Source organism: Mesoplodon bidens (assembly GCF_964165515.1).
Source record: "Mesoplodon bidens genome assembly, chromosome: 8".
Lineage (NCBI taxonomy): Eukaryota > Metazoa > Chordata > Mammalia > Artiodactyla > Ziphiidae > Mesoplodon > Mesoplodon bidens.
This window is the reverse complement of record NC_138165.1, coordinates 86,467,502-86,488,657: the sequence shown is the minus strand read 5'-3', so window position 1 is coordinate 86,488,657 and position 21,156 is coordinate 86,467,502. Positions and strand designations below refer to the sequence as shown.

At 35.5% G+C, this 21,156-nt stretch overlaps 1 protein-coding gene across 22 annotated transcripts in view; it reads right to left on the bottom strand.

Annotated features, from left to right (window-relative positions):
* The window catches only part of MAP2 (microtubule associated protein 2), a gene marked incomplete at its 5' end in the record, with an annotated part of 75,070 nt that extends 54,116 nt beyond the window's left edge, over positions 1 to 20,954 (bottom strand). For all 22 annotated transcript variants that reach the window (XM_081242789.1, XM_081242800.1, XM_081242805.1 and 19 more), the window contains one exon: positions 20,693 to 20,954. In XM_081242789.1, coding sequence (XP_081098915.1) covers positions 20,693 to 20,954 — 262 coding nt within the window. The remainder of the gene's footprint in view (positions 1 to 20,692) is intronic.
* Positions 20,955 to 21,156: the final 202 nt, after the last annotated feature.

The following is a 21,156-nucleotide window of genomic DNA, read 5'->3' as shown; positions in this document are numbered from 1 at the left end:
TCTTTTTTCTTTACTATTGCAAACATGTACAGAATAATTACAATATCAAACAGTATTGATACAATTCATCCTTATAAGGATGTTTTAAACTATACAATTTAATTCATAGCATCACATAATTTTAGAGCTAAAAGAGCACTGAGAGAAGATTTTGTCTAAATCCTCTCATTTTGCAGATGAGGAAACAAAGGCTGGGTATACTGATGAGATTTGCTCAAGTTCAGACAGCTGATAGAGGTAAACAGATTAGAACACAGGTTTCCTATTATGATGTTTTTTCTCTTAAATAGACGAACAGAAGGACTAATGGAGAAACAACCAGAAAATTCTCTAGCGGTCATGTGAATGGCTAATGGAAATATATGAACTTTAAAGGTATGAACCAAGGAAACATTCTCTCAGACCTGCTTATCTATTCATCTATCTAATGTACACTATTCCCATTCCTGATTATATTTTGAGACTATGTAACAAGTGATTGACCATGATTGAGTAATTACCTATCTATCTGTAATTATCTATCTATCTATCTAATCATCTACCTATCTACCTATATATCTTGTAGACCATGTTAGATACTGTAATAGATAAGTTAACTCAAGAAGATGAATACTTTATTTCTGAGACAGTACTATTTTATTAGAATTTTTGTTCTATTTTAGTGTTTGAGCAGAAATTTTCATAGTTGTTCCAGGTAAATAAATGACAATAACAATCATCAAAGCATTGTAAGGAATACTAACTGCTGTGCTATTTGGTGGGGGGGGTGGGCAGAAGAGGAGGAAGGGCTGTGTGTTTTCATGAAGCCAGGCTGTTGGGGAGGGTTTCTCTGAAAAATCCCTGAAAGGCTAGTCTCCCAAAGTGACATTTTCAATGGGAAAGAATACTGCAAAAAGGGCTACAGAAAGTTAAATCCACTTTGAGACACCTCTTTGTTGTTTACACTGCTTAATAATATTGCAAAAAGAATTATTTCATGTTTTGCGAATTGCCACTTGCATATATTAATTTTCAATGAAATTCAGACCTTTAAAAATCAAGAGTGATTTTTAGCACTTCTAACATCCAGGTGTTTTATGGAAAACTGGATATAATGGAGAGGTGGAGCAAGAATTGCAGAAAATGGGACATATATAGAACCCATGCGTCTTCTGGATCATTCCTGCATCTCCTTGTTGGCATGTATGCAAAATTTAGTATCTCTCTATGGCATATAGTAAATACATCTTGCATGGAATTGTGTCAGTACACAAGCCTTATCTCCACTACTATGTAAAGTTTCCCAAGTCAAGGACTTTCTCTCTGTCATTGCTGTAATTCTCGAAGCTTCTCTCATTGAACTTGACCCAGATTGAATGCTTAATACAAGTTTTTGAAAGGATGAAAAATTAACATGAAAGGCTTATGATGCTTACACAAATTCAGAAATAATCTGTGCTTGTTACTATATTTACTAACTTAACTCCCCCAATTTATATCATTTATTGTATTCTTGTTTAAGTTTTTGATGCATTTTAGAATACTACTTCTTAAATGGGTGTTCCAAATTCTTCTGTACCTACTGAAGAATTTTCCAGGATCTAAGAGTAGTTTACATAAATTAAATTTGTTTAAATTGGGAAAATAATCCAATAAAAATAAGTATTACTAGTTTATGTGAACAAATTACAACTGAGCTATACCACATTATTCCAGTCTTTTTGTTTGAGATTGTATTTAGAATAATTTTGAAACCACGGAGAATTAGTTTATATGCTGTTGGCTAATGAGAACAGAGGTGAACCTAATAAAGAATGCATTAGCATGAGGTGTAGGCCAAATGACATCATTAGGCACTGTACAGACTTTCAAAATATTCTAAACAGGGATAAGTAAAGGGAAAATTGAATCATTACTTATCTCCAGTCAGTATAGACACGTCCAACCTAAATAAAATGCACTGTATCAGCCGGTACCACATATTTTGTGAGTGATAATTTAGTCTTAGCAAAACAATATTATTTTTTTAGATGGGAAGAGGCAGGACATTTGAATTTTATTGGTTTTGTTGTTTCAGAGAACATTAATTTATAAATGTGTTTGAGTTTCATAGTTGAATAAGCTGATTTTGTATTTGTATGTATTTAATCAAAACTAGTAAGAAAATAATTTAGCCCATTCTTGGGATAATTGATCATTTTTTTCTTTAAAAGAATTTAACAGATTATAAGAAATGTTACTTTAGAATAATCAAACGGGCTGTATGGGAGTCAAGTTCATGACATGTTATCTTCCGTTTGGGGGAAAAATAATACTGTTAAAACTTTAAAAATAGAAAAATAACTATTTTTTAATATTAATTTCATAGTGTATTTAGGAAAACATGAGTATAGGATTGCTCTGGGTGTTTCAATTGGTCCAGTCAATTCAAAAATCTTCCTCTAAGAAAGGGCTGTCATCAGTGCAGAGATGGTAGCTTCCCCCACGGAGGATGGCCTTTTTGCAATGGAGGCCTAATCAGCAGATCTCCTGAGTGAGGCTCACCATTATAGCCTGGCTCCTGGAACAGGAGCAAATTCACTCAGGGTTCAGGTGAAGTTCAGGGAAGATTAATGGTAAACGTGTCAAACATATACAAAAGATAAAGGAAGGCAGTCACAAAATCAGACCTATAAAAATGATAACATAAGAGTTACAATGTGTGTGTGATTATATATGTATATATATATGTACTTAATTTTATAATTATATATATAATTTCTTTATTCATTCTACAAGTATTTATTAAACGCCTCCATCCATCCTCCCATCCATCCATACACCCATCTATCGTATCTTTCTATCTAGGGGATTACTGTCATTTATAGTGTGCATTAGACAAAGTCACATGGACTTTAATTCAGAGAAATGTGGGTATAAACTCTAGCATTACTACTTTCTAGTTACTTCATCCTAGGAATTTTACTCAAACTCACTGAGTTTCAATTCTTCAATCAAAAAATGGAAATGATAATAGCACCCATCTCAGAGGTTTTTGTGAGGAACTCAATTACAAAAATATATAACAGGCCTGGCACATCAAGGAACTCAAATAAAAAGAAAATCTCCCACTAGTTCTTTACCAAGATGTTTTCATTTTCTCTCAGCCATATATTGTTCTGAGTCTTCTACCTTTATATTTCTACTTTAAAGAAAGAGCAACAGTGATATGCCCTAAGGGTCCAGCCCAACTAGGCTATCATTATGATGAATATCAGATAATATGGTTAGTCTGCAATCATCTATGTTGATGGCTAAGGGCAGATTTTTGTTTTTTTCTAGACAGAGCTAGAGGGATGTTATTATTTATTCTCTGGCTTTATACCCACTTCTTTGGCTGTGTAGGTTCTGGTCTACCATCTGCTCTAGATTCCAGCCAGTAAGTCCCAATTTAGGACTGTCTTCTAGACAGCATTCTTAAAGGCATGATAACCCCTATCTACTGCTGAGGACAATTAGTAACATGAAACATTCTTTTTGTAATTAAGAGATTAGACATTTTAATTTTTCATTGCTCACTTGTTCTACCTCCTTATTGCCTTTCCTAATTTCTAGTCTAATTCTTTGTTATTTTTTCTTCCAAACATTATACGTATAAAATTTGAATAGAACTTAGCTGTTCAGAAGATTAAAGATGAATACAGATTATGCATAGATTGAAAAAGTACTATTCATTATACTTCATTGAAAGTTAGCATTGATCTTCACAGCTGTAAACATGACACATCTTACTGTAATCTGAAATTCTGAAAGGCTCGGTTATGTTTCTTTTGAACGTCTAAAATTTTCTGGAAGTGGACATTTTTAGTCTATGTTAGAAATTGTCTTAGTTAAGGAGCTTGTATAATATGTGTTTTATTCTCTCTTTTGTTAATGTCAAGGATTTCGAATTTCAGTGAAAACCTTACAACCAGTATTTGAGTATTAACTTGGTGTTACTTTATTAGCAGTGTCATTATGGTAATGAGACAGTTTTTATAAATAATACAAAAATGGCTCATGATGTGGCTGTAAAGTCCCATCATGCCTAAGCAAATGAATAACTTGGAATTGATCTGATAAATGATCTTGCTGTAAATCAGTTGGAATAAAAACAATAAAAGCCTCATTTTTTAAAAACAAATTCATCTTATAACCTCTAAATAATGTTATTGATTATCAGCTGATATAAAACAAGGGATTTAAAGACACAGCACAGGGAATAGAGCAACAGGTGTTATCATATCATCACTATATAGATAAACAGCTACAGGTAAAAAGTGAAGTCTGTCTTGTAAATGTATTCTGGATAAAAGATATGGGGTCAGTATTCACAAGAGGATCAAAGCAGTCCTCAGTAGACTGAATTGAATTCTGGAAAGAAGAATGTTTTTTCTTGTTGTTGGATAAATATATTGGTGTTAACATATACCACCAATAGGAGTAAATAGATGTAAGAAACTAATTGAGGGACTTCCCTGTTGACTAAGTGGTTAAGAATCCCCTTCATCGGATTCGAGCCCTGGTCCGGGAAGATCCCACGTGCTGCTAAGCGACTAAGCCCGTGCGCCACAATTACTGAGCCTGCACTGTAGAGTCCGTGAGCCACAAATACTGAGCCCGCGCGCCTAGAGCTTGTGCTCCGCAACAACAGAAGCCACCGCAATGAGAAGCCTGCGCACTGCAACGAAGAGTAGCCCCGGCTCGCTGCAACTAGAGAAAGTCCAACGAAGACCCAATGCAGCCAAAAATAAATAAATAAATTTATATAAAAAAAGAAGCAACTAATTGAGACATGCTCTCATCCACAGAAACCTACTTGATAATACCTCAAAGATATGATGCTAAGATACTTACATTATCATAAATAATGAATGAGCATCATACTGCAATACAAGGTTATTAAACAAGTTGCTACACTAGGCACTTTTATTTCCTGTCAATATTATTTAATCCACACAGTAACACATTTTCCAGGTTGGAAAACTGGCAAAATAATGGATAAAGGCAATTTACTGTCTCATTTGAATATCACTTTGATTTACGTCAGTGCAGTACAAATATTTTATATCATAGTAGATTCTGGAATAAAATTCTCTCTTTATCTCTTACCATCTGCAAGTAAGTGACAATCTCTCTAACCCTCAGTTTCCCTATCTGTGAAGGGGAATAGAAGTGATATTCATCTTTTGGTATGTTGTGACAATTAAATGAAATTTATGTATCAAGTGCTTATTTAAATTACATATTACTGTTTTAATCACTTTTACAGCCTTGTTATCACCAAGTCTACTATCATCATTTGATTGCAAAATGTAGGTAAAGACCTGAGAGTTTTTGTTATACATTAGGACGATTCTCTCATTTTTCCCAGTGAGTACCTTCTTGCCTGAATTTTGGGTCACTATCTAACAGACTCTATCAGGCTCCTGCCACTTATTATTTAAACTAAAATGTTAAAGTAAATTTTACTCTACCCTTGTACCATACTATTCAGCATTTACAGTTGGGTTGCAGCCCTCTGTTTTCTTCCATGATGCTGATTCATGCTACACCACTGCTATGCTCTGCTGGTCACATTATTTTATCATGTCAAATTTTGTTGCCAGTCTCAGAACCAGTTTTTAGCACCTATTTTAAATTTAGTTATTTTGTTATATTAATCTATCAATATTGTTTCATTGATTTATAATAAAAACAATGGAGTTGAAAGTTTCTAAGTGGTCCTGAGAATTCCAACTTTGTCCTGAGCAACACAGGACATTGTTGGTATGCACAGAAGTCTGATTTTGAATGTGTACCTTTTGGGTTTTCATCAGAACCAGCTGTGATTACTTGAACATGTAAAGCCTCATCAATTAGACTGTGAACAAAAAGCCAAGCAAGTTGGCATATGCCTGAGAACATATTTTTGTTGATTTCTTTCAGGTTGTTTAAGAGAAAAGTAAGAGACATCGACAATAAATTCAACCACATGGAATATAAAAGCCAGCAAGTGTTTCTGCATTTAAGAATAATGAGCATAATAGTGCTGTGTTAAAATAAATGACAAGTAAGCCTACCGTACACTTGTGAAAGAAGGAAAACAAAACAATTTTAGAACGCTCCTGTCAAGAAAAGGTTTTTCTCAGTACGGTACAGAATGGTTGCCTAGGAAACTGATGCTAATTGCTGCTGCTGATGGAAACTAGTCAACAAGGAAAGCACTGTGTTGGAAGCGCCCTGCCAAACAAATACCTTAGATAAATTCATAAAAGCAGGGAAAGAAGGAAAGTTCCTTGCTTCTACTCCTTGCTTAATTTGGAGAGTAAATATTCTCTCTGAAGCTATTTCCTGTAATCAACTGGTGATGAAGGAAATTAAAAGAGCAGATTGGATTTTTGTTGTTGTTTTGTTTGTTTCTCTGGCACCTTAGCACTTATTAAAGAGGCCAGTGTTGGCATATCCCTCGCTAGTCAGACTCCCATTGATTCCAAAGGGTCACCCTGGCCAACACTACAGCTGTAGATCTCTGCATACCAGCTTTTTCAAAGATTTCTTCCTAAAATTTATTGACTAAACCTAGGATAAATTTAATCTATGGGGGGAAATGCTTTTGCAGTAAAGTTAGTCTATGGAGATAAATGCATTTAAGATACACGATCATGATTGCACAAAGTTCATTCTGATGGGTACTTAAATTTAAGAGAATTTATATCACATCCACTATAGATGATGGAACTATGCTTAGTCATTACGGGGGCTACAAACATGAGTAAGACATGGTGTTCCTACATTTTAATTGTGCTTGAAAGCGGGGCAATCTCATTGAAGGGCATGGTTTTGCTTTTTAAGATTTTTCTAGTAATGGCCACCGATTTTAGCTGATCTCACCACAGTCACTCATATGGTCCTCTTCTGAAATGCATTTGGGCTAGGATTAGGAGTACGGTGTACGATTATAGGAGAATTTTCCCTCTTTCGCTCTCTCTTTTTCCCTATTTCAACCTGTGTGCTTAAATCCATAATCTTGTTTAGACTGACAATTTAATTTACTCAAATGAAATTTTTAGAACTTGGATAGAATTGGCCTAACATTTAAATTTAGTCAAAGGGAAAGGCTTAGTAAATTAAGATGGTTATCAGTGAAAGGATACTGCAGGTTAAGGATATTATAGTATGGAATCAAAAGTAATTAGAAAAGCAAAGCATGGATCAAAAATAGTACCTACTGGAAAATTTTACTTGTAATTTTAAGGGTACAGCAGAAGAAATATAGTAAGCAAATATGGTCTAGCTTTATATTTACATATTCTAGTTAAAGATTTGTGCTGTTGTTGGTATTGGGGATCCCAATATAGTAATGTGTGTATATTTATATTGTTGTTTGTACTTCATATATTAAACATTTACTAATTAAATCAGCTTGTAATATTCTATTGATCTTAAATTAATTTGAGAAAGAAATGTCTTGGGCAATATGTCCCTCTGAAAATTTCAAAAAGCTTAATATTAATAAATTGAATACAATAATTAAGGCACTGAGGGAATTGATAAAATGCTTTTAGAGCTTTGAAATACTCAGTTTTGCATTTTGTCAAAACCATTACAAATGTACTACTTCTTGTAGACATTGAGAATTTGGATTATCTTCTGCATTGTCTTGAACACATCACACTCTTGAAGGAATGTAGCATAAGACATTATTAATAACATTAATGAAAAGGTGAAATATCAATAAAACTAAGAGAGCTTGAAAAAATTCATCCTTAGAGTAACTGTGGGATAAACAATACAAAATGTACTGTGTGTGCAGAACAGCACTTGCGCACACACGTGCTTATGTGAGTGTGTGTGTGTGAATTTACGTATGTGCCATCATTCATGCACATAAGGGTCTCTCCATGTCTTCAAAGCTTCACCTGTATTTGGGTACCTCAAAGGACTTGGGCACCAGGCGCAAGTCTAAGATTTCACATGGGGAAATCATTGCTTCTACAGTTGCAAAACCTAGGAATGTCCGAGGCAGAGGATACAACGGAAAAATGGAAAAACATTCTAGATTCCAAAAGAAGTCACTGGGGTGAACTTTTAAAGTATAAGTGCTCCATACACGAGGAAGAGTCTTTACTAGTTACCTCTATTAATTTAAACATTTCATCTAGGGAAAAACTGTTACAATAAAATGGTAAAAATCACCAGCTTAGCTACCTTTTGTTTGCTCCTTCTAACTCATCCCCAGCATAATAACTTAAGTAAATCTTTGGAGGCCTTGTGACCTAGAAGCATATGGGATTTAGGAACTATGTGATGAGAAAATCACTTTGTTCACAATACATCACAGGGTACATTCAATCAGCAAACAGATAAACCAACGTGATTTCTGTGTAATTACAGTTTGCTTAAGCCTCTAGTCCTAACATCATTCTGAAAATGAACGTGCAAATAGCAACATAACAGCATCTACCTTATGTGCTTTCTTCTTAGCCAGTCTCTCGTGAACTGTAAATATTTTAAATAAGTGATTCTCCATCTGCTACAACTGCCTATTTTATTTTTGTCATTGGAGTTATAAAAAATATTGTCCACAAATATTCTCTTTATATCAGTCCTAAAAGAACTTGGCAGACTTTAAGTCACTAAGTGCACATGGTAATTCTTTATAATTTTCAAATTATAACTGAATATATATAACCTGAGAACAATGTTTCAATTATACTGTGGGTAAAGGGACAATGGAATTAATTACATTGTGAAATTCTGAAAACTAAAATGCTATGGTGAAAAAGAAAACAAAAAAAATGAGAAGAAAGATAATTTTCAGTCATCCTTCTTTTATCCTTTACTAATGTTTGTTAAATTAAGCTCAGTCACAACCTGAGAGAAGGAGGACTGCTTCTCTGGAAAAATTCCAAACAAGCAAAGCTGTTGATAGTTAAAGACTTTTCTCCATGGTCTCTGAGTAGCAAAATCAATAGACTTTGCAAGTGAGAAAATAATTTTTTAAAGTAAGAAAATAAGTGTTAGGTCCAATGTTATATTTGTACTATTATGATAGTATTTAAAAAGTAAAGACTTTAATATAATTTTAAAATTTCTTTATGCCAAAAATTATTCTAGAATAAAATTTTCTCTTGTGTTCTGGATTAATACATCCCATGGAAAATACTATTAAATGAATTTCTCTCCAATCATGGGATACAAAAGTTCATTATGTTAAGACAAACAAGAACAATAATAGTAATTTCAAAGTTATGTTCAGAAATTTAAAAATAACATACAAATCCTACTTTAGAAAATGTCCCTTAGGGATCTGTTGAAATAAAATTTTACATTGATGATTTTGCTTCAATGTTGTTTACTTATTTCAGTCTATACCTCTTCTCTGTGTAGTGGGTCTCATTGTTACCAAGCACATCTCTAGAAATACTTGCCAATTGTGGGTGCCAAGGGTGATATATCACACTTAAAACTGTCAAAATATTCATTCTTTATTTGAAGACACTGACACTTTATATCAGAAAGCAAATGATATCTAGGAAGCATAAAATTGTAACTCATTATGGCAATAGCTCTGGTTGTTCTACTGTAGGAATGCAGCAGAAAGAGAAAGGTAGATCAATTTTGATGGAGTGGCAGTGTTGAGAAAAATGCAAGAATGTAATGCTAGCTAGGTAGGTAGCCTAACATGGGGCAAGGCAACTGCGCTTTGCAAATGGCATTGAGAGTGGGATCCTGGGCATATGTGGTATCTGCAGGTGACTGCTGACAACCTGAAGAAAATGAAGAAATAGGATTCAGGAAGCAAATGGAAAGGTGCTCAAGGCAAGTTCTATTTACTTCATAATTTAGCTTCGGATTGGCAGATGCTACTGTAATCATATGCTATGCACAGTCAAAAAACACAGAGCTTCATTTGGCATAAAAAACACAGTTCTAGGGAAGAGTTATAAGGGGCTTCCTGATGATATGAAAATTCAAATTTCCTAAAAAGGTCCTGAATTTTTCTTAGTAAAATATGGCAATGAAAATTCAATTTACTGTGAAAATATCTATTATTTTCTTCCTGACATATAAAAAAGAATTCTAAATCAGGACTTTTATGTTTTCAAAATGAAATTACAATTTCAATATTTCATATACAATAGCCCTGATTATGAAGAGGCTGACCAAGTTTTGGTTCTAAGAATATGACCAAAAATAGCTGGGTTTCTCTGATTCATTTTCATTCCCCTGCTACATTATCAGTCACTCCTTTCCAACTTTTACAGAGGTCCTCCACCCTTAAAAAATGTTTTATTTGAGCTTGTATTTGGGTCTGATTTCCTAAAGAGCAATTTGTTGTATAAGTAAGAACTCTTATGAAACCAGGGAACTTTGTGGTTTCTGCTCTTTTTTTTCTTGGATAATTCTGAAATGCAACATGAAATGCAGAAGCAGGGCTGACTTGGTCTGACAGTAACAAGGTGATCAAAAGCTGTGGGAAGAGAAGTGCAGTTTTAATGCAATCATTATATTATTTGAAGCATTATAGTTAAAATTTTATAGGAAAAAATAAACACCTTGACATTTTAATCAAATAGATATTAAAAATACTTCCTAAAATTTTCCACAGACCTAATGAAGAAAGGCATTTTGTATTTATAGTTTTTTTCACACCCATTTGCATCAGAGAACATAAGGGAGAGTTGAAACACCATTATTTGAGCATAGGAGACTCAAGCATTTCTAGTTAGAATTGAAGCAATGCTCATTATTTTAAAATTTACTTTAAAAAAGTTAAACATAATTTGGGAGGTTTTTATTCCTTCACTTAAAAAAAATAAATCAACCTTCTCTGGTGATTCCAGTCCTAAGACACTAAATTATCAGCTAGGGTAGCTTCAATTCACTCATAAACAGTGAAATCCAACTAGAAAGGAAACGTGTGTCACCGAAACAGCCAAACCCTTGAGCAGTGTTTTCAATACAGCATTCAGATCATATGTGCAAGTTCACTGTGGTCCAAAAGCATTTCAAGTACTAAATTTTTCTTAGGTCAGAGAGCAGATATTTTCACGAGGTCAGAAATCACTGTTACCTTGATTGAATGAACTTCCTCTCCTAAAATGTGACTTTTGAAAGTGGCATCTGTATTTGCTTCAAACCCATTTCTCTGTTTCTTGTTTTACTACGATCAAGACATAAGAATTGGGTGAGAACTGGCCTGGAGGAACTATCTTACATGCTTTGTGACTTAGGCCAAATTAGTGCAATTTTTTTTTTGAGAAAAGGCAATTCTGGTAAAGCTCTCAGGGGAGGTTTATTCCAATCTTTTCAGTGCATTAGTCACAAACCTTGGTTTTTCAAGCTGATGAGAAAAACAGGTAATTTTTAAAGAAAGAGAAAAATATAATTTGGCTTTAAGAAAAAGAATAGCAACATGCAAAATGCAACAAGGAGAAAAAGTATCCAATGAATTGATTCATTTCAAAAATTGCTTATAAAAGTAAGAGTAGTTGTTTTTCTTGTCATTTTATTATTTTCCTCCTTGGAGAAAAAGAAAGTCCTTTAAATACTGAAAAACTTAATGATTAGAATTAGAAAGTGTAAATGGGAGCATCTTTGATTTTAATATGTCAAAAAGAAAAAAAATTATCGATTACAAACAGCTTTTATCATTTTTAAAAATAACAAAACTAGAGAGGTATATCTAAATGAAATTGAAACATTTTCCCTAAAGTTAGTGAATAAATATCCCTGTTATTCAATAGGGAAATGCTGTTTATTACCTAAGAACTTATCATTTTCAAATAATTTTATAGACTCACAGATGAAGTAGAGTAAAAAAGAACATTGGTGATATTTTATTCAGGTTAACCTTCAAAAGCAGGATACATAACATCTTTCCAAGCCAATACTGGTATATTCCTTTACAGAAGTATAATTAAGTCTATGATTTAGAACATCAATTTGCTTTAAGATTCAGTTTGTCCATTTGTCAGAAATGAAATTTATGTGACCTCCTGATCTACAGCAGTGAGGCAATCCTTACCTTACAGCCAGAGGATAGGATCAACAAAGACGTTCATTTTAGAGTTCTGTTTGCAGGATATTTCGTTTCTATCGTTTTCTATCGAGGCCAACTCTATTACATGAGGCTCAATTTTGCAGGCATGAACAAGAAAAGTTGTTCAATATCTGTATACTTCTTAGCTGTTAGATTATTGATGTCTCTTAGAAAGGTCATTTATCCTGTTTTTTCATATTCTTCCCAGTTCAGCTGTTTTCATCATGCAGACAATATTTCTAATCAAATGTCTTACTGCTATCTTAAGTCAAAGATATATTGTCTTTCTTTGCTTCAAACCTTCACTCTTATTTTCAGAACATATCAGAACATACCAAGTCTTCTTCTATATCCCTCCATGACATTCCCTTTATAACCATATTTCAGAGTTCCTACTTGATTGTCCTAATCAAGTTCTATAGTCTTTACTTTTTTTTTTTTTAAGATGTTGGGGGTAGGAGTTTATTAATTAATTAATTTATTTTTGCTGTGTTGGGTCTTCATTTCTGTGCGAGGGCTTTCTCTAGTTGTGGCAAGCGGGGGCCACTCTTCATCGCGGTGTGCGGGCTTCTCACTATCGCATCCTCTCCTGTTGCGGAGCACAGGCTCCAGACACGCAGGCTCAGTAGTTGTGGCTCACGGGCCTAGTTGCTCTGAGGCATGTGGGATCCTCCCAGACCAGGGCTCGAACCCATGTCTCCTGCATTAGCAGGCAGATTCTCAACCACTGCACCACCAGAGAAGCACCTATAGTCTTTACTTTGAATCTAGCCTCCTCTCATGTTCCTCCATCTGCCTCTTTAGTTCCAGTATTCCTTTCTAACATCATCTTTTCCAAAAATGTATTGCTTACACTGTGGTGTAATTTTTGTAGCCCCATTTTGTTGATGTGATTTCCATTCTCAAAACCGAACATGGATACTAACGCTCTCTTTCTTTATCTCACTTCAAAAAATGTTTATTAGCACCTACTATGGAACGTAAGCCTTGCATTATATATCAGAAGGAACACAAAGATGAATGAGGCACAGCTTCTACCTCAAAACACTTAAAACCTAGTGATGGGGATTAAAACAAGTAACAAGTAACCTCAGTAAAATGTTTTGATATGATCAGTGCTATTATTAGCAAGATATAAACATGGTACATGGGGATGTTTGAAAGAAGAAGAGATTCATTTGAGAGAATAAAATGAGTCAGCTCTGGATCTTTGATCATGGACTTCTGATAATCTCTTCTGTTGTATGTACCCTTTCAAAATATTTTTCCATCACTTGTTTCATGATGCTGCACACGAATGAAACCATAACAGATTGCTTGGGCAAATTATCTTTGCTTGCAAAAGAGAAGATTGTTAGTTAAATCAAAAGACCGACCATTCATGCTAGAGTCACTTATGCAAGAATCAGAGGTGCTCAGCTCCCAGCACCGCTTTGACCTATGTTTCCAAAAACAAACTCTGGACTGAAAATATTGAGTCTAATTTTCAGGCTGCTGAGGCTGAATCATCTCTATTACACATGATTTTTCTCTGAACCTTGATTCCTCCCTTGGTATCCATTTTGCCTAATATCTTCTGAAGTTTGAGTTTTGCTGAAATCAACTGTAAAAGTGGATATTTAACTCTCATTTCTGTGTTCTAATAACCACCTACCATTTGCATATTTGTTAAAAGTTGCCATGAGAGCCTAGGACATATGCTCTCTTCTTTCTCTGCTTATCAGCTTGGCTGGTTTTAGAACTGTATTTTCTCGGAGGGTTGTTGAACGGTGACTCATCCTGTGAGGCGAGTAACACAGTGAGAGGGCAGCGAGCATTCAGTGTCCTTTTCCCCCGGGGACTCATGATGCCAAGTCAGATCATGCTTAAACTACCAGGTCTGCAATGCAGCACCAGTTGTTCTGTTCACTGCTCCTGGTATGAATTTCCAGGCTCCCCAGACAGTCAAAGCAGTGTTTTACGTAACATGCTAAGGTGCAGTGAAGTGTGAGAGAGCAAGAGGGCTTGATACACTGAAGCAGAAAGTCAGTTCATCTCAAGTAGCTCGGAGAGAAAAGAGGGAGGTGTGATGACTGTTAGGTACTCCCCGGCCTACTAACCTCCCAACAGCAATAAAATCAAACCTGAAGCCAACCCTCAAGGGGGTATTTGGTATACAGAGACAGATATTTTTCTCAGGTATATACAAGCAATATAATCAATTTATATATACATCATACATTTCAAAAAACACATTATTGATTGATGATGAATATATTCCCCAGATATTAGGGTAATTTATTTGTTCCAAATTAGTATTAAAGTTTTTCTCATTTTTTTTTTTTTCTTTTCTCTTTTGTGAGGAGAGAATGCTTAGAAATTGAACAAGGGACAGACAAAGGCTGTGCATAACCCTAACCAAAACACGGGCTTAGAGGGTTGAAAAATGAATCAAGGAAAACTTGTTTCCATGACTGATTAGTGTCATCTACTCACTACAAATAAAAAAGATTTTATGAACTGCTTAGAGATCTTCTCTTAGTGGAGATTTTAAAAACCTCAAATAATTGGAATATATTAAAAGAAAAATATGATGACCCACCATGACAGCAAATTAGGAGAAAATTTGATAAGGTCTGAAAAATACAGGATTAGGAGAAAGGCTCAAGTAAAAACTACAATGGTATTAAATTATATCTACATCTAGAAACAAGCGAGACAATAATTTTTACAAGTAGTTCTGAATTATTCTTAGCTCAAATCTGTTGCATTGATTAAGATTCAAAGTCAACACAATTTTTCAAAGTGCCAGTAGACCAAACAAAATGATAAAATAGGTTTTTTTTTGCTTGTGATTCTGACATTTAACACAAAACAAGACAATAAAGAAAAGAGAATGATTTCTGCAAGTGCATGGGAGGAATTTTCTGGAGGACCATACATGGGAGTAAATGTGTATGCAAATTAATCTTAATTTTAAAATATCATATTATATTGTGTTACACCGAGCCTTGCTTTTCACAACTCGAAGTGTTTGTAGGCAATTAAAATTCCAAGGAATAAAATCATGTTTTATTTGTTGCATCATTGGGGTTAGTTAAAAGGAGTCTAGAGAAACCAAGTTTTCCTTAAATTTTGATACTTAATTACCGGCTTAAGACAATCACATTCTACTCTAAGACTTCAGCTGAAGAGCAAAGAAAGATACAAGGTAATTTTTTATAGGAAGAACTACCCTCTAACTGCACATTTAAATAAACAACTGTATCTGGTACCTGTCTTTTCTTCTAATTTGTAAAACATTATAAGCTCTAGTTAGCAATACCTGCTATAAACAAGCTCATACCTTACCAAGATTAAGAGAGGCAGTTCTTTATTACAATGTCCATGCAAGCTAGCCCCCAGTTAGGTTCAGATCCTTCTATTTACCAACAAGACAAGTCACATATGATTGAAGCCAATTCTCCAAACCTGCCTTCAAATAGTATAGAGACCACATAGGACAAAGCAAACGTGACAAATACAAACCTCATGTCTTTTCTATCAATCCTTGTCTTTCTCACTCTTTCTAGCCCCCGATGCCTAACCTTTCAAAGGAAAACATTGAAAAGATCCCCATTCTCTGTCCTCATCCATCGGCGCCGCCAGGCCAGCCACTCTGCAGCGAGGCTGTGTGCTTTTCTGCAGATCCGCCCTGAATGCTAAATAACTGCTCAGCACACTCCTCTCTGTGGAGCTCAGGGAAATGGCAGCCAGAGCAATGAGTGGTTGGCATGACAACAAGGAAAGGAAAATCTGCAACCTCTTGTATTGTTAGGCCAGCTTGTTTATTTGCCTTGGGGGTCGTACGGATGGCTTCAGTCATTTCACAGGAGAAATGGTCCTGTACTATTTCGCTCTGCCTACATTAATATATATTATATACCATATGCCACAATTTAAATGGGATGGTGACTCCTACCAGTAACTCTCAAATCTGGGGATGGAGGAGGGGAGAATGGGGAGGTAAGAAAACGCTGAATTTTCCAAGATCGAAAAGGGAAAGAGAGAAGTTTAAAGGTATGTTCAGATTTTTGCTTGTGAGTGATGACAACATTTTTCTCCACTGTGCATTTTCAAGCTTAAATTTATAATTTCAGCAACAATAAACTTAGATATCTGACTATGTTCATGACTTGGCTGCTTCAGTCATGCAGATGTGAAAGGGCAGGCCAGGCTTTAGAAGGCGCATCTCCATTAGAAAGCTCTAGAAAAACTGACCATGGATAACCCAGAAGAGCTTTTACAGATCTCACTGCTTTGACAGGGAGTAGACCTGGAAAGAATCCAGGGAAATGTTGGGGAAACACAGCAGCCCTGGGAAATCAAGGGGCAGTTACTGAAGGAATGCCCTTTAATCTTTAAATTTACTCAAAGAGATACCTGATGCTGGCTTTTGATGATCACGAAGGCACTTTATACTGTGACTGGTGTTTTTACTAGTATTCAAAGCACTGTACCTTAAAACAGTCAAAATCATGAAAGCATGATTTTAAATACTTCAAAGTTTTGGTATCTGTAAACTTCTCAGAATTGCCTCCTTTCTTTCTCCATTCATGCTGAAAACTGGGAATAAAGGTCTCATTTTCTGTCATGCTTCAAGGTACATGGACATGACCGTTCTGCAATGGAAGAAGAATTGCCTTCTTTGGCTATGACTGGTAACAGCCACAGCTGGGCGTGTGCCTATGAATCAGGCTGCGTGGGGCAGTGGAAAGAGCACTTGTCTATAAAGCAGGAGACCTGCATGTTGGCTGTAGCCATGTGATCTTGGATGGGTCGCTAAACCCATAAAGAGGAGTGTGAAAGGTCATCTTACAAGCTAACATCCAGTTATCTTGATGTTATCATGATATAAATTCTCATATGAGTTTGGGCCCCACCCACGAATAAGAAGCTTAAAGATGAGGCTTCTAATTTTCACTCAGGGTTCAAACTCTATAGGGACCAAAATGCATTCTGCTTGCTTTCTTCAATGAAGATAAGGTGGAAAAGAGAGGAAGGGTTTATTACAAGACTTTACTCTTATTATTCATGTAGGGAAAACAATTTAAAAATGACTGCTTCAGTCACATGTTTTATTCACTTATCAATAATAATAACTTTACTAAATGGCCTGATTCTCAATGTTTTCTCACTTCTTTTGTTAGGCTTCTGTGGCATGGCTTCTAAAAAGGACACGTCAAAAAACAAATGTAAGAAACATTCTTAAAGTAATAGGTGAGCATTTAATACTATCTACCTTTCTATGGATTAGCTTTAAATTGGAAGGAAAGAGACAAAAATCTAGAAGGGTAAGCTGTAAAGAAATATAATGTAAAGTACAATTTCCTTCCAGCTTTTCCTGTGCAACTCCTACTCTCCTGCTGCCTCCCCCACCACCTCAGGGCATAAGATCAACGATAAGCTGACTATGGCCTTGCACCTTTAAAAATTAAAAGTTATTATGGCCCAGAAATGAAGGTGCACATTGAAAAGGGCAGATGAGAGACCATGAGGTAGACCTTTGGGTGAAGTAAGCCCACTCTGATAAAGGAAGGAAGAAGGAGGGAGAACTGATGATTACAATTCATTTGTTATGTGATCTTGTTTATAGAGATAAATAAAAATAAACAATGTTGAGGAAAAGATTTATTTGTAAGAATGAAGAGAAGACTACAGCAAAGAAGGGAAGTAGAAGAAAGATCTTCGGCTTTCACCAGGAATGGTCTGGACACTATAGCACAGAGCTGAGGATGTCACTGGGAAATGTTTCATGTTCACAATGTCCTGAGAAATATCCATTATAGGGGAAATTGCAATATACAAATACATTATATGGAATGATAAAAGAGTGGGCTAATATATAGCCTGGTCCTCTTCCAAATAATCACCTCAAATTATTGATATAATGCCAGCTCGTATCAATGGTCTCCATCATCAGAAGATAGCATTTTTAAAGAACATATCTAAGATTTGAGAACATTTCTTTTTACTGGGGATAATTTTTGTTTGTGATTTGTGAAACAGTTATATATAAACCATCAATAATATAATTTATTCTTTTATTAAGCTAAAATTTGGAGAGAAATTTAATTGCACATTAACTTATCACTGGGAAATCCTCTGTAGGTATGAGAAGACAATATTTTACACTTTTTCCTCTCCTACTGCTTTCCACATGTGGATAATTGATGGATTCAATACTTGGCCTGTTCTTTCTGGAGGGACATTGATTTAAAATCACATCATAATTTGGACTGAAACATCTCTGGTAACTGGTAACTCTGGTAACTCTGGTAACCTAGAGCAGACTGTTTACACAGCCTTTGTCACTTTGAATATACATATAAAACTTACATAATTAGTCTCCCAAAGGTAATGTAATATTCATTTGATATATATTAAGCTGAATTCAAACTTGTCTCTGGATGGTCCTGAACCCACAATTTAAAGAAACATCTGTTAGTCTTTTTTTCATTTATATTATTTTCTCAAAGAAGCTGGCAAGGACACACTGACCTGGCAAATAGATTTTTCTGATGCTCTTAAATAATTAAGACCATTGAAAAAATGAAATAGTGAATGATGTTGATCAACCATGCTACAGTGATTTTTTACTTGAGTATGTAATAAGCCTCCATAATAGTCAGTGAGAGTCATCTAGGGAGAGTTCAAGAGACAAAATAAGACTTTCCAATAGTTTTCACCATTAATTTGAAAAGGACTTTCTTCTTTTTGCATCATTCATTCAACCACTCACTCAACACACATTTATTGAGTCCTCGAGGTATAATGTCAAGTGCTGCAGGGAACTATGATGAGAAAAGTCTTGGTCTCACGTTATCTCTTTCCTTCCCACAACCATTTTGTTCTAACATGTCCTCAACTCTTGATGCCTCAATCCCTTCAAAAGTTTCCCAGTTAGTGCTCCTGACACCCAAGTCCCACCCTCTTCAAGTTGAATTACACTCAGCTGTAGAAAAATATTCCTAGACCCAGAGTGCCCTGTTGTCCATATAGATACAACTACCACCACTGATAATCCTAATAACAATAATGGTAATTAATAGACTATTTCTTAAGTCATTCATTTTACATACTCTACTATCTCTTTCAATCCTCCTTGTAACCATGAAAAGTAAAAATAATATTTTTATTTCATTCTTAACCACAATTTCTTCCTAATGTGACATTTGTGCCTATAGGGCATTGCACAGCTTTTCAAATCTTTGAATTAGATTGGACACTGCCACCCTCTTTTTCCATTCCACATACATCTCTGCAGGGTATTTGTTTTTTATCACAGCAACTGCCAACATGCAGCTTCACAAAGACAGGGCATCTTGAAAAGGAAGGTGGTGTGATCTAGTAGTGAAATGGAACTATCTTGAACTAATAGTTCATGTAGTATTTGAAAGCTATTGAGTATCACAGTGTTCCTTCTGAGTATTTCGAACACTCTGCCATACTCTTGTGCCTTTGCTGTGGCACCTCAAGATGCTTCTGTGCACAACTTGGGAATTTTGTTTGGAAACAATCCCTCTTTAGCTTTGTCCTCCTATACTGCTTATTTGATACTTAACACGCTGTGCTCTGTATCTGAATTAATTGTACGCACATGTCTAATGTCTGCTACTAGATCATCCGCTCTGTGAAGTTCAGAGTCCATTCCTTGCACACGCTCTGGCACAGCTTGTACATAGAAAATGCCCAATAGTAGTTTGTTGAATGAGTGGATTTTAAAAAAAATCATAGAATATTTGAAATGCCTTTCATACTTGCCCATTAAAATTTAAATATATTTTTTGAACTGAGTGTACAGTGCACATGTTGTTAACTAATTGAGTATAGAAAACCAATCTTTGAATAAGTAAGGGATGATTTTGAAGGCAGTATAGCCTTTCTAACTAGTAGTTTACTTACTCTCTTTGGAGTAGCATGTCAGCAAGTTGCTGTGTTCAAATGCATTAAATTCTGAATTATGGAAAAAAGGGAAATAATGGTGTAGAATATTATAGGGCAGGCTAGTGTTTCTCTAAGCCATTAATGACAATATCATCAACAGTAAAGAGGACTATTGGTAGAAATTACACTTTGAAAGGAAGTACTTAAGATTAAATTACATTATGTTCTCCTTTAAGCATCTGTATATTAGTTCTTAAAAAGCTATCTGAGGAAGTATTAAATGGTTCCTGTGTATGTATGTGTGTGTTTGTTTTCTTTGCTTTTTCTCTTTTATTTTTTAAAGGCTGGGAGATAGACTCTACATTCCTTTCTGCCCTAAAAAGTAAATATGTTTCTTATCAATTAATCGATTTAAGTCCAGTATCATTCAAGAGTATCAATAAGAAACTATTCGTGAAGTTTTCTTTCAGTAAGTTACAGTGCTGACAGTTACTAGCAAAACATGCATATATCAAGCCATTTGTCTACTAAAATTAAAGTGGTAAAAACTAGGGAGATGAGATTGAGCACACAACTAATTTGGGGGAAATGTCAGGCTAGTTCCCATGATTTTTCTCTCCTTTTGGTGTCTATTTCCCCTGACCGACTGGAATTTCAGTCCTAGCACTAGTGAAAGATCAGTGCTGTAAATTAATTCACTTTCAGCCTAAACAGACTTCAAAGCACAAAGCAAGCCCTGGTGACAGAAGAGCCGTTAGTTACCTGCTGTTTCTCTGTCAGCTGAGGTCAGCTCTCCATTGATCCCATTCTCTTTGGTATTTGAGTAGGTGTCCTGTGACCCATGTTCTCCAAAGGCACCCTCTTCATCCTCCCTGTATGGGAATCCATTGGCGCTTCTGACAAGTCCTTCCCCTGCCCCACCTTGATCCTTGATCTCAGGTGGATGTGGGTGGGCGGATGCCTCTGTTAGTTGAGCTGAGGTCCAGTGAGGCGCCTTTGCTTCATCTTTCCGATCATCTGCCATTCTTCAACGTCCTGTGACTTCTCCTGTGATTGGAAGAGGAAAAACGGCAGCCATGACTTTGGAGAAAGCTTATCAGATAGTAGTAGTAGTACTAAGATAGGGAAAATTTATAGCAAGCTCACTAGTTAGCTATGGTCAAAAAACATATTCGGGCTTCCCTGGTGGCGCAGTGGTTGAGAGTCCGCCTGCCGATGCAGGGGAC